Source organism: Lathyrus oleraceus, chromosome 6 (assembly GCF_024323335.1).
Source record: "Lathyrus oleraceus cultivar Zhongwan6 chromosome 6, CAAS_Psat_ZW6_1.0, whole genome shotgun sequence".
Classification (NCBI taxonomy): Eukaryota; Viridiplantae; Streptophyta; class Magnoliopsida; order Fabales; family Fabaceae; genus Lathyrus; species Lathyrus oleraceus.
Window position 1 is genome coordinate 464,542,376 of NC_066584.1, and position 15,242 is coordinate 464,557,617.

General features: G+C 34.4%; 1 protein-coding gene across 1 annotated transcript; it reads right to left on the bottom strand.

The window, feature by feature from the left end:
- Window positions 1-1,834, bottom strand: LOC127092926 (transcription factor bHLH84). Its single transcript, XM_051031821.1, has 5 exons — window positions 1,260-1,834; window positions 776-1,033; window positions 569-634; window positions 418-483; window positions 1-286 (listed from the first exon to the last, which is right to left on the bottom strand). Exons 1-5 carry the CDS (start codon window positions 1,812-1,814, stop codon window positions 188-190), a joined length of 1,044 nt encoding a protein of 347 aa, XP_050887778.1. The 5' UTR covers window positions 1,815-1,834; the 3' UTR covers window positions 1-187.
- Between the last annotated feature and the right edge of the window lie 13,408 nt (window positions 1,835-15,242).

A 15,242-nucleotide genomic window follows, 5' to 3' on the forward strand; every position in this document is an offset into this window, starting at 1 on the left:
TGACATCAGCTCAAAATAATATCTCATGGTTCAAAAATACACATGGTTATACATCCTTAGGATTAAATAAATACTGCTAATGAATAACTAAATACCTATCAACATAATAGAAAATCACAAAGTTCCAAAATACCATGCAGCTTAAGCTCCTTAACTGTAGCATCCTATTTTATTTTCTGCTAAATATTTATGGTAGTTTGGTTGGTGTAATGTTGAGGCTTAGTCCAATGTTCATTCCATTGTAAGCAATGGGAGCATACATCCAGTGATCATCAGAGCTAAGAAGCTGTTCATTTGAAATCAAAAGATAAACAAACATGAAAATGAATTAAGTCTCAATATTTCTAAAATATATGATAAGGATTTTTTTGGCACTGAAGTAAAGTTTGGATTCATAGAGGATCCTCATGTTTTTACCTTAATTTGGACCTGCAAAAACTTCACATATAGCACAGCTTCCTCAAGCATGGTACTGATATCAACCTATAATTCATAAGTAAGAAAATTAATTAATTTTAGCTCTTAATCGATTGTTTAACTATAGTTGAATTGCCATTGAGAAAGTTACCTTGGTTCCATTAGGGACCAGGCTTTGTAGAATTTTCAACCTTTCATTTATTCTTTCTCTTCTTTTCTGCATTATACAAAATTAAAATCTACTTAGATCTAATCCTTCAAGAGTTCAAAATCACAGCTTTCTTGGACAACATTTCAAGACCATAGAATTATTAGCAATGATAGTTTAAGAAAACGCATTTGGATTTACTAGACATACTTTTGCATAGACACCTTGTGGATCAGTGGAAGAACCTCTATCACATCTTGATTTTCCTTTTAACTTCACAGATGCTGAATCGTTCCGGTTTACGATTGAAGACCCTTCTTCATGTAGCTTATGAGAAGGATTGAAGTCATCCTCCTCGGAGCTCAAAATCGGCTCCTGAAGATCCAGCCTTTCATCCTCTTCAGGGTTGCTTACGAAAGCCGACTTCGGTTTCTTCCTAGATTTGATATTTTTCTTATTCTTTTGAACCTACATAATCAATAAAATCAAAATGATCAAATCAAGGTCAGAAGAACCATACAAAATCAAACACAAAAATTCTTCTAAAAAAGAAGACGACAGTGACCAGACACACTAATAATGATATTTATATATAAATATCAGTGTCGTGTTTCGTATCTGTGTGTCTGTGTCATGTCTCTTAGACAAGAAGTGATTAAATTTAAAAAGATAAACAAGATTTATGTTATCCTACCTTCATTGAACTCCTAGATCTTTTTCCTGTTTTTTCCAAGTTGTTGTTAATACCATCTTCCACTGATTCAGAAACCAGTACCTCTTCACATTCCACATGAGCCTGAAAATTCTTGTCACCAATAACCTCTTGACAAAACTCTTCATCAGTGTTATTTTCAGTTATCTGTGCACTATCATTCCGTCGAACACTATAAGCGCCGAAATCTCCATTCAGCATGGAAATGTAGCCAATGTTTGCTACTTGATCATCATTCAAACAGTTGTAACCATCATTTGTATCAGATATGATGTTATTTCCTTGTAAAAAACTCAAAAAATTGGTGTTACTATGATCAACATTTTGAGGAAAATGGTCACTGTTATTCATGCTCACTATTGTGGAGTCATCATGTACAGGCCATAATGTAGATGGAACTTCAAAATTGAAATTTCCATAACTGTGTTCAGGTACTTGACAGTTATCAAGTAACTGACCCATAAAATCAGCTTCCTCAGCTGTGTAAAATCCACTAAGTGAACTCCATTGTTCACAACTTTGCTCTGAAGGATCCATTTTGTGAAGAAATTTATATGGTTTCTGTTCTTTGTTAATGTGATTGTAGAAGAAACTTCACTTGTTAATATACTGTATTTATAGCTAACTGAAAAGTAGAAATAAAATATCTTTACAAATAGACTATAAAATTAAAAATTCACAATTAATAATTGCCAATTATTAGCATCTGACTAATTGCTATATCACTTTATTCAATATACACAAGTCAATGATGCACACGTCTTAAGGAAACTATTAATTACCCTAATTCCTTAGAGAGAAAAAATGTTTGGACATAAAAAATATTAATGTCAAATTCAATATTTTTGTTTTTTATGAAATGTGTGTGGTGTAAAAAATTAAAAGTAGGAGAGAGACAAATATAAACATATAAGATATCATATAGAGTGTTAATATTTTGATGTTTTAATATAATTGTTGTGAAGGTAAAATAAATATTTTTAGATGAAATATTCATACTATAGTAGGAAATAGGTGGAAAGATTAACTAATGTATTTGGTATAAATACTTAATAATCGGTGTAGATATTGAACCGATGATATCTCTGGACTATTTTTTGATTTTGATTGAACCATGACAAGTAAATATGTGATATTTTAAATAAAAAACTGCAAACTAAAAAAAATATTGAATCAACTATAATTCAATCAGTTTAACATGATACAATCAAACTCGTTACAATAAGGTTCAATCTTGAAGTTGCATGTCCCTAATATATTTACGGATAAAACCCCTATATGATTTTATTACTTTCTTGTCGCTTTCATTTCGTTTATTATTGTTTATTGAGTCTCCTTCATGATTGTACATCTTTGAATCAAGTTTTAAATCGATTCATTTTTTTAGCAAGCATAATTCAATTGTTACATTTGAGCTTGATCATGATGTTTTTAGTCAATTGATTGAGTTAGTGGAACAAGAACCATATGTGTTGTTGGTTCAAGTTAGGTTGAAAGAAAAATCTTAAAGTATTTTGCAAATTATGAAAAATTGAAATTTTATGTGCATGATTCGAATCATGTAGATATCTCGACTCAAATATAATTGACCAGAGGCAAACAAAGACGTTTCAAAATCTCTAACTCAAATTACACATTTAACTTGATTTGAATGAGGCAACCTTATGACTCGAATCACAAGTTGCACTTGATTCGAATCAGACAGACCTGGACAACCTTTGCCTCATTTGATTCAAATCACACGTTCTACTTGACTCAAACCACACAGTTTCTCACATTTATCGGTTTGGATCTGTCCAAATTGGCTAGAATCTGATTTTGTACTTGATTCAAATCACGAGCCTTCACGATTCGAATCAAATTTATAAGGTGATTCGAATCACATTAGAAATGGATCAAATTCTTTATGTTTTCTTATTTCACTTCAGTTGTTCATTTGACTCAAATCATGAAATTTTCTCGACTCGAATCTAACTAACTTTTTCCACCCACTTTTGTGCTTAATCTCAAGCACATATAAATTCATTTTGTCATCTAATTTTAAAAAGAGGCAATTTCATAATCTACATTGTAATTTTGTGAAATCAACACCCTTTCATTTTTGAAAACTCAAAAACTCTTGCAAAAAGAAATTCTTTCATATTTAACCTCTAGTTTTGATTTGGATCTTGATAAAGAGAGATTTTTAATTGATTGAGGGAGACGTTGTCTTGAAACTAATCGTTCTTTAAGATTTGGTAAGGTTTTTCAAGAAGCTTGCAAGATTGAGGTTGTTGTCATTGAGGTGACAAATTCCAGTGAAAATAAGGAGGTTATTCTCTCCAACTGACCTTGATAGTGACTTTGTGGAAGGCTACATACATAGTGGTGTTCTTCTCAATCTTTAAATAGTTCATTGATTAAGAAATCGGTGGGATCAAAGGTTGATTTCCACACACGAAGATTGTGAGATAATTGGTGAAGCTGGAAGATTCAAGAAGCGAGAATCAAGTAAAGATTTCACAGAAGAGTCTGGCATTAAGCTGTATATAAGTCAAGATCTAGATATGAGATTTATTTTTCTCAACATTGTTGTGGATTAGTGATTGTATGAACTCTTGAAATATTTGTAAAAATAAAAAGGAAGAAAACATGTTCCAATAGGAAACCATTAAAGAGTGGAGTAGGCAAAGCAATGACGAACAACGAACTACTTTACATCCCGATGTACTCTCTCTCTCTCTCTCTCTCTCTCTCTCTCTCTTGCATTTTAATTTTTGTGGGATAATTGCATGCAAAGCTTATCAATTCATATCATAGTTTATCGTTGATTTCAGTTGGTAGCGATTTATTACATAAGATTAGGTTTTGTTAGAATTGGTACTTAATTGAACTTTAGTATGGATTAAACTCTGGAAAATTAGTGCTACTAGAATTTGATATTAATTGAATCAATTATACAAGACACATCTCGTGTAATCTACAATTACTCAATTAACCATTGTCTTTGAAAAATTAGTGAAATTTATGAATTGTGTATTTGTCAACATGTTAAATTTAAATATAAGTATAAGATCTCTATTTTCGCTTTAAGACTTCCGTGCATTTTGAAAACCTCAAATATCCTATTTTTGGAAAATCGGTTAATTTTTTTAAAAGGGTCTATTCACGCCCTCTAGACCGATTCTCTACTCCATATTCTCACCTAACAATTGGCCTCAGACTTAGTCTTCTGATCATATCTAAGCGACTAAAAAGTTTGGGAATATGGTAGGCGATGACGATCCAAAGGGAGCGTATAATAGAGAACCTATTTTGAAAGGAGAGAATTATGCTTATTAGAAAAAGAACATGTATGTACATTTACTATCAGTTGACAAAAAATCTATGGGTAGCCGTCATCGATGATCCTTTTATTCTTAAGAGCGACAATGATTTTGTTAAACACCCAAAGAATTAGACAGATAATGAAACCAATCATGTTTCATATGATTGAAAGCAAGAAACACACTTATCTCTGCTTTAAGCGTGAAATTATTCTACTGGATTTCACATAATAAGTGTGCGAAAGGTACGTGGGACGCTCTCCAAGCCCTTTATGGGGGAACATGTTACATAAAAGATTCTAAGATCAACATGTTCACATAGGAGTTCAAACTATTCCGTATGGAACCCAAAGAATATGTAGATTCCATGCTGACTAGATTCCTCCACTTAATCAATAAACTAAGAAACTTGGGAAACCTTTGTCTAACAAAGATTGTGCTAACAAAAGATTAACATATATGTGCAAGGAATGACAACCAAAGGTTATTGCTATAAAAGAATCTAACGATCTTAGTTCTTTGAATATCATAAAGTTATTCGGGAAACTAGCCGAGCATGAAAGTGGATTGAAATGACTCGCAGATAGAGAAGTAAAGTCAAAAAAGAAAGAGAAAGGGAAATAAGATAAAATTGATCTTTTGTTGAATGCTTCATCATCTAAAGCGAAGAACTCAAAGGAAGAAAGTGATAACTCTGACAAAAAATCTCCTAGAGAAGAGGAGTTTTGTTAATCCGTTAGACGCTACAATAGATACTTGAAAAAAAACAAGCTCAAGCATTTTGACAATGGTTTGGTAAATTTAAAAAATAATCACCCTCCTAAAAAAGAACACAAGAAAAGTATGATGATGTTACGTGTTATGAGTGCATAAAATCGGGGCATTCAAGAACTACTTGTCCAAGTCTCACCAAACAACATAAAAAGAAAGATAAGGAAGTCTATAAGACGGAAGGAAAAAACGCCAAAGATCGTAGAGCCTATATCACGTGGGAAGAATAGGATGCGAGCTCCTTCTAAGATTCTTGTTCAAGTTCAGATGATTAATGTTCCAACCTATGTTTGATGGCACATATGAAAGGTGAAAGCTCATTGATATATACTTCTGATCTTGATGATGAATATTCATATAGTGAATTGTTGAAAGCGTTTATGATATGCATGAGGATTCTATAAAAGCTTTTAAGAAAATTTCTCTCTAAAAAGATATGATTTTAAAACTTGAAAAGGAGATAAATATGATCTTAATAGCGCTTTGGATTCCCTTAAGGAAGCATACACATCTTTAGTTGATGAATGTTTTAATATTTCTGACACTTTAGTTGAAAAGATAGAAAAAGTAGAGTGTGTTACTTGTCTAAATTTAAAACTTGAAATTCAAACTCTCAAAGGATAGTTAACACATGCTATTTCACCATCTTCTACTAGTTCTACCTCTTCAAGTGATAAAGGCACCAATTTTAAGAAAAAACCTCATGTCACTAGGAGAAATAGAAAAAGTATTTCATATAAAGCTATTTGTCATTATTGTGGTGATAAGGGTCACATTAGACCTTTTTGTCATATTAGGAACATGCAAGTTTCCAATGATAAAATGATATGGATACTTAAGTGTACCTCAAATAACCTAAAGGGCCCACTAGTTGGGTACCTAAATTTCCTATTTGATTGTCTGTAGGAAGGTCTTGTCTCCGCAAAAAAGGTTATGGTTCCTAGATAACGGATGTTCAAAACACATGACGGGAGATGCTTCCATGTTCATCAAGTTCGATGAGAAAGAAAGCAGTCACGTCACATATGGGGACAACAAAAAAAGTAAAATGTTAGGTGAAGGTATTGTGGGAAATCCCTCCATAATTGCCATTGAAAATATGCTTTTAGTTAAAGGGCTTAAACACAACCTACTTATAATTATCTAATTATGTGACAAAGGGTACTCTGTGGTTTTTGATACTTTAAGTTGTTTAATTGAACATAAGGCAAGTAAGGACCTTGTGTTTAAGGGTTATAGGATTGATAATGTCTATATGCTTGATCTAGATGATGTGCCCATGTATGGAACAAAGTGCTTAGACACCAAGGGTGGAGATTCTTGGTTATGACATAGGCGTTTAAGTCTCATGCATTTAGACTTAATCAAATGAATAACATCCAAGAATGTAGTGTTTGATCTTCCAAAGATTAATTTTTCAAAAGACAAATTATGTGATGCTTTCCAAATCGGAAAGCAAATGAGAGTGTCGTTTAAATTGAAAAAGGTTATTTCGGCATCAAAACCTCTCGAGCTTCTCCACCTAGACTTGTTTGGCCCTTCGTGGAGAAGAAGTTTAGGAGGCAATTATTACGGGTTTCTGATTGTTGATCACCACTCTAGATTCACTTGGCCGTTATTTCTAACCCATAAGGATGAACCTTTTGAAGCTTTCATTAATTTGTCTAAGCTTGTCCAAAATGTTTTTAGTTTGAAAGTTATCACACTCTGTAGTGATCACAATGGTGAATTTGTTAACCATCATTTTCAAATACTTTGTAATAAAATGAGATTGCCCATAACTTCTCATGTCCGAGAACTCCACAACAAATTGGTGTTATTGAGCGAAAAACCATGTTTTAGAAGAATTGGCCCGTACCATGATAAGTGAAATAAGCTTACCTAAGTACTTTTAGTTGTATGGGATTAATACCGCATGCCATGTCTTAAACAGGGTGGTCTTTGATCCATCACAGAGAAGACACCCTATGAGTTACTTAAAGGTAGGAAACAAAGCATTTCTAACTTTTCACGTTTTCGGTTGCGAATGTTTCATTTAAAAAAGGGGAAAGTACAATCTTGATATGTTTGGTGCTAAGTATGATGAAAGACTATTCTTAGGGTACTCATTTATGAGTAAATCTTATAGTATATAAAATTATAGAACAAATTTAGTAGAATAATCTATTCATGCTGCATTTGATGAGTCCTCACCCCAAATGACGGGGAAAGGTATTTGTTATGATGTTTCAAGTGTGATATAGAAGAAGTTTATCAATGACGAAAGTCCTAAAGAGGATCCTCCTCCCAAATCAAAGGATGAAGACATTAATAAAGATAAAGAGGAAACCTTAAACCAATATGAAAAACAAGAGACCTCAAACCAGCTGCCTCAAGATTGGATGATTGCAAAAGATAACTCGTTAGATCAAATTCTGGAAGATATCAGAAGAGGTGTAAGTACTAGATCTCAGGTCAATAAATTATGTAATTACTCTGTGTTCATTTCATAGATTGAACCTAAATCGACATCTGATTCTTTACTTGATGAGGGATGGTTACTTTCTATACAAGAAGAACTTATCCAATTTAAACGCAATGACGTTTGGGACCTTGTTCCTCGCCAAGTTGAAAAAAGCGTCATTGGAACTAGATGGGCACTTAGGAACAAGATGGATGTAAATGGTGTAATTTTTAGAAATAAAGAAATAAAAATGGAAAAAGGGTACAATCATACTGAAGGAATAGACTACAAGGAGACTTATTCTCTTGTAGCTCGTCTAGAATCTATTAGACTCCTTTTGGCATTCACTTGATGCCTGGATTTTAAACTTTATCAAATGGATGTTAAATCTTCTTTTCTTAACGACTATATAAACAAAGAGGTATATGTATTTCAACCTCTTAGGTTTGAGGATCACGATAATCCTAACTACGTTTTTAAACTGAAAAGACACCCCTTTGTTTATTATATGGAAAGCAAAGCATATTCTTTTAGTTCAAATATATGTCGATGATATTATTTTTCTTTCTACTAACAAATGTCTTTGCCTAGATTTTGCAAGTTTGATGCTGGGTAAATTTGAAATGTCTCTTATGGGAGAGCTCACATATTTACTAGGATTTAAAATCAAGGAAGTTGAAGAACTAAATTTCATAAGTTAAAAGAAGTATTGCATAGAGCTTCTCAAGAAGTTCGATATGCAAAATTCAAGGAACATTTCAACAACTATGGCTTAAAATGTGCTAATTGAAAAAGACGAGAATGGGGTGGATTTTGATATCACCAGGTATATAGGTATAATTATATCCTTACTCTATCTAACCCCGAGTAGGCCATATATCATGTTTAGTGTATGCATGTGTGATATATATCAAGCATCACATAAGGAATCCCACTTTAACATCGTAAAAAGAATTTTGAGGTATCTTAACGTAACCTCATATCATCCCTTAAATTTGCTCTACCCCATATCATATTCTGAGCCCTAAACCTTAAGCATACATTTCATATACATCATCTCATATGCATTTGTACTTGATGACCACAATAATCAAGGCATGAGATTCATATCCAAAGCCCAAAGATCCTCTGATCATGTTGAGGTGTGCCTAAGCCACCTTAACCCCAATCACATCCTTAAGCATCCCATAAAGCTTGGAGGATCACTCAAGACATATCACTCACTCCCCAAGTTCAATTTGGGTGGTGAGTCCCCTTTGAAGAAGCCTCAAGATTCATCTGGTCATCCAAGGGCCAAACCCTAGCTCTTGACCCTCCTTTGGCTTGTACAAGTCATGATTCACCATGGATATTGACCATGATATTATTTACCCCTTAAATCCAGAGTTTGTTCATGCCTCATGTCCTTTAAACATCTCAATTTGACCCCTACATCTCAAATCCTAATTCATCTGACCATGGTTCTTGATGAAACTTATGGCTAAAGAAACCCTAGTTTAAGGATCCCTTGATCATTGAACTTGCTCATTGTTGGCCATCCAATAACCCTACCACTCATTCAACATCATTTAATGACCATTATAATCAAAATCAACCATTTAAACATCCATTCAATCCATGTTACAAGTGTTTGGTTCATACATGATTGTTCAACTTTCCATGACTTGATCCACCTATCAATTTGACATAAAATCATTCAAAAAAGGTCCCAACTTCATTTCCCATCATGATATGATTATATGAGTTCAAAACATCCATCATTGTGCCTTGGAAATCAAGAAATCACAAAATCACTAAATTATGTCATGTTGGTTGGTCACATTTTGGCAAGAATGGCCTATGGGGAGTTCCAAAGACAATAACTTTCTCATTTTTCAAGATTTTCAAATCCCACGTCGAGCCAAATGTCCTAATTAACTTACTATTCAACTTTGTTTCAAGGTCCAAGACCTAATTCATTGAGGAAAGGGTTCAATTTTGCTATTGGTCAAGTTGGTTAAACATGCCCACCATGCCCTAAAATCATGTCATGACCACTACTTTGACACATTGCCATGTCCAAACCACAGACCCTTTTGACATAGTTTTTTTGCATTCAATCAAGTTCATGGTAAGGAACAAATTTCCCAAAATTGAACAAAACGCACGAGCCAATTTTATTCGGCCTTGGTTCAAAGTTGCTGACTTGCCATGGTGTACAAGCCAGATGCACATCAGTTATATTTTGCAATTCAACATACCAAGTCCTCTAACTCATTCCTTTTGATCCCAATGGTTCACCAACACTTTTCCAATGGTATTGTGGTAGATTTGGAAGTCAACTTACACATGGAACCCTCCTCAAACAGAAAACTCGATACCATGTGCAAAAAGCAGCTTTTGCCCAAAATGGCAAAAAGCAGATTTTGCAGCATGCCTTCTAATTACCCTTGGTTGCTCCAGTTCCATGCTAGGGATCAAAACAAACTTGCCTGCAGTGCAAACAACCATATAAGGTAGCCGTTTTAGTGTTCTCCAAGTCAACACCAAACATGTTTCAACTCACATGCCAATTCTATTCAAACCTCCACAAACTCCCCCCAAACCATCCACACACCTTCCCTATAAATAGGTGAAGGTGTTCACTACCCAACCATGCTGAAAAAGGCCCCAAACACATTCTGAACATTTGAGCCAAACCTCCATTAATAGAGCACCGACTTTTCATTTCCAGAGCTCTTCAACCCCAAACAACCACCCATAAACATTCACCATACATCATTCAAGCTTCACAAACACTTAATCACCCTTCCCTAAGCCTCACCTAACCTGGGCCAAACCTTCAGAAAACTCCACTGAGCAACTTCTGATCAGGTAGTTACACTCACCCCCATCTCTAAAACAACTTACCACTTGACTCGAAATACATCTCTGATTATTAACCCTAACCTTATAGCTTTGATTACTCTATTTCCATCATTTAATTTTTAAATTAGGGTAAGGTTGTTCATCTGGTTCATGCATAAGAGCTCCACACCCAGAGCAATCAATGACTCATGATTGTGAATGTTAGTTGTTTTTTGATTGGGGAAGATGATTCCATGGAAAAATCTGACTAGAAACACGTGTTTTTGAGGTTTGATTTTTGGATGATTCGAGGTCGAAGATGACACCGTGGTCGTTACCTCGCGCATTTTTTTGAATTCAAACCAAATCTGTGTCCTGATCTGATTAATTGTTGGGTGCACGAATCTCATTTACTTTTCATTTTTATTATTTATTCTGTTAATGCGATTTGATATCACAACCGGGCTTGTGGCCCAGTGGGTGATGAGGTTGACCCCTCATGACCCCAAGGTCAGGGGTTCGACCCCTAGTATGTGCACCTTGATTTTATTTTCCATTTCATTATCCTTTTGATTTTATTTTTTAACTCCTCCCTTTTTATTATTTTGCAAATGTGTTGAACATAAACCCCATTTATTTTTGCCTCTAGAATTTAATGGTGACTTGTTTGATTTCATTTAGATTATTTTTGATGGACTTTTTAGGTTTTGAATTTAAGGACTAATCAAATTCATTTAAGTCATGATATGTTTGGATTAGGGTTGATTAAAATCTTCCATACTTCAAGTATTCATCCATGGTACTTTGAAGCATGGATATGTTGCCCCTACTTCAAACAACTTGGTCATTTGACCTGTGGATGAAGTCTTATCTTGTTAACTTGAATTCATCTGATACATTATGTTTCCTTTTAGTTTATACTAACCTACTAACCCCTTTATACTCATTTGTTTATCATATTGGCTTGTTAACCTAACCCTACTAACCTTATGTTATTGTTATTATGCATTGCATTTACTTTTATGTCATTTATATTTCAAGTACTCATCTTCATCATTATCATTGTATGTACTTCAATCATGCATGTTTATTATATTGTCTTTATATTATTGTTATCATACTCATAAAATCAACAAAAACATGATAAAATCATAAGACCAAAAACAAGTCATGGCACTTAATCAACTTGGACTTAGAGGATCCCATCTAGGAGCTTTTCTTGGAGACTTTTCAATTACTTTCTTGTGACACTTTGTTTCAAACACTTGGGTTTCATCTGTACTTACATTCCTATTGTAAGAATGACATCATGGCACCACCTTAGAGGGACATTTTTGTAAGACCATTATCCGTTGTTTAGCATAGGCCACTCTTGCACACACAAGGCTTTCTCTTGGGCTACCTTACAATGAGACCCTTTTATTTCCTTGTCGATTACTTTGCATTCATGTTGCATAAGCCAAATTTTATAATCAAATAAACAAACCGTTGATTCAACGCCAAGTGGACTTTTCTTAATCAAACTCAAAATACTTAATAACTATGATTAGTATTGTGCGCCACGAGCCTTAAGTGGTGGAGAATGAATGAGAATGGAGCATTCCTACCCTCATTCTGATTATTTTGGATGCAAGACACTTGGCTTGTTATCTAGAATATTCACCTCCACCCATAGACTTTAGTGCAATCTAATCACAAACTCTTTTCATAAACCCTTGTTTAAGGTAAAATCAACACAACCCATCAAACCTGATTTTTTATGCCTTAGGGCACCCACCCCAAAAACCCTTTTCTCAAAGGTAAAATCAACCAACACACAAACATTTTCTACTTTGAACTACGAAGCTCTGATTCCTCATCCCCGATGAGTGATACGTAGGCACAATGGCCACAATCCTTGGCGAGCACAATAAAAAAAAACCAATACCCCTCTCTTTCACACACATCCTTTTGAAAATAAAACAATAACAGATAAATCCTCATGTACGTAAACAACCCAAATGGTTCCCATGAAATACCATGGATGCAAGGGGTGCTAATACCTTCCCCTTGTGTAACCGACTCCCAAACCCTAATCTCGATTGCGAGACCGATTCCTTATCTTTTCCCAGCGCTTCCCATGCGCTTATCCTTTTCGAGGGTTTTATCGACTATTTCCCTTCGCCTCTCCGATTGAGGGACATAAATAAAATTCGGTGACGACTCTTATGATCTTTTATTCAGTCCGTCCAGTTCACTCGTTATCAAAACTCCGATAGTGCCACCTCCCAACATGGCCTTTGGCATCCTAAAGGTAGCACATGTAGCTTAATAGGTTTTTCTGATTCTGACTTTACGGGGTGCAAGTCGGATAGGAAAATCACTAGTGGTACCTGTCACTTATTTGAAAGCTGTTTAGTTTCTTGGCACAGTAAGAAACAATATAGCGTTTCTCTTCCTACCGCTGAGGCTAAATACGTAGCCGTTGGTAGTTGTTGTGCATAAGTTCTATAATTAAGTCAATAATTTTTAGTTATTATTTAAAACTTGGTTGCATTCTGATTAAGAGCGTTAATACTAGTGCAATAAGCCTCACTAAGAATCCGATACTCCATTCACGAACTAAACACATTAAGATCCGACACCACTTTCTTAGAGATCATGTTGAAAAAAGGGATGTTGTTTTTGAATATGTTGATACTAAAAATCAGCTTGCTCATATTTTTACAAGGTATGTAGGGATTAGGGAATCTTAGATTCCTCGTGCTTTAAATAGTTTTAGAATTCTGTTTAATTTCATTTGATATGTATACTTTGTTTTCACTAACATTATTTTGTAGCAAATCATAATTTCACCGGTTACGTTGGTATGTCTTATAACTCTTGTATCCAATTTTATATCATTTTGTGCATGTTTGTTCTAAATATGTTCATTACTTTGCTTATTTCCTTCTTTACTTTACTCATTCATCTCTAGCATGTTTTTTATTGTTCTTCTTTACATTTAAGTCTTTTTAAATGTGTGTTGCTAATTATGTACATTTAAGCATTCATATACTTGTTCATGTATTATTTAATCTTTCTTACATGATAGTTTTAATCACTTAATTGTATGTTGTTGTATATTGTTGCATGTCTATACTGCATTTTGTTGTATGTAACATGTCTATCTTCATGTTTTGCACCCGATATTTGTTATTATCGTACCCCAAATTTTGACCACCTTTCTCCTAACTTAAGGTTTAGATCACTAACACGCCCAAAGCCGGTATAAGTCATCTGGTTAGTCCCAATGACCTAAAAATCCAAAGGAGGACCATTTTGACTTTTTTTCCTGATCCACCTTATCTAATATATAACTTTTGTTTGTAGAATTAATTAGGATATTTTTAGATGTGAAATTTTGGCAAGCAGATCCCTGATGTCGAACACGATATCACGACCTCAAGATCTGCACATTATCACACAATAAACAATAACTGGATAAATAAAATAATATAACAGTTAATAACACAATTAGTTGTTAACCCAGTTCGGTGCAACGTCACCTACATCTGGGGGATACCAAGCCAGGAAGGAAATCTACTATCACATAATTAGTTTGAAGTCCTGAAAACCTCAGTGCTTGCAGACTTCTCACATAATCTCTACTTTGTGGACGGTTCAATCCCCAAAACTTGAGAGATCAATACACGGATATTCTTATCAACATTGTCTCTGTCAGCAACGATCACACTAGATTTATTTAAGGTAGTAACAAATCTAGGTTTATTGCTGGTTCTAGAAGCTTCAACATTTTCCATAACATTTATCACAAGGGAACAATCTTCAGTCACATAAACATTAGGTTCAATGCTGATGGGATTGAGGTACAAACTAATCATGGACATGGGTTTCTTCACAACAGTTGGGGGTTCAGGATCATTCATATTTATCTCAGTTATGGAGGGAGTGGAAGAGGTACTTACTTTACTAGACTTTCCTTTTCTTGAAGATGGATTTCTGGCCTTTCTCATGGGAGTTGCATGGACAGGAACGATCAAGAGGGGAACACCATCAGTGATGACATCAGAGTGATCTATCTCAGTGCCAATATTTTTAGGATTTGATTGCTCTTTGGATGATTTGCTTGGAGTGGAGACAAAAGGTTGTGAAATTTTGGAAGATTTTTATGGAGAGGATATGGAGAGGTGAATATGTATGAGAATGAGTTTGAGAGAGAGAACACAAAGGTTAGTGTGAAGGTGGCTAGGGTGCAGTGTTGGGAAAATAAGAAAAAAGTGTAATGATGGACTTTGAGTTTTGTGCATAGTTAAGTGGAGGGAAAAAAATTTGATTTCTTTTTCTCTTTTTCAGTAATTGCTATAATTCTTCAAGCATACAAATGCCCAATTCTCCCCTTAGTTTTTCAAATTTATTTGCATCTAAAGCTTTTGTAAAAATATCTTCCAGTTGCTTTTCAATAGTTACATGCTCAAGAGTGACAATTTTGTCTTCCACCAGATCCCTAATGAAGTGATGACGAATATCAATATGCTTAGTTCTGTTGTGATGAATAGGGTTCTTGGAGATGTTAATAGCACTTAGGTTGTCACAATACAATGTCATGACATCTTATTGGACATTGTATTCTTCTAACAT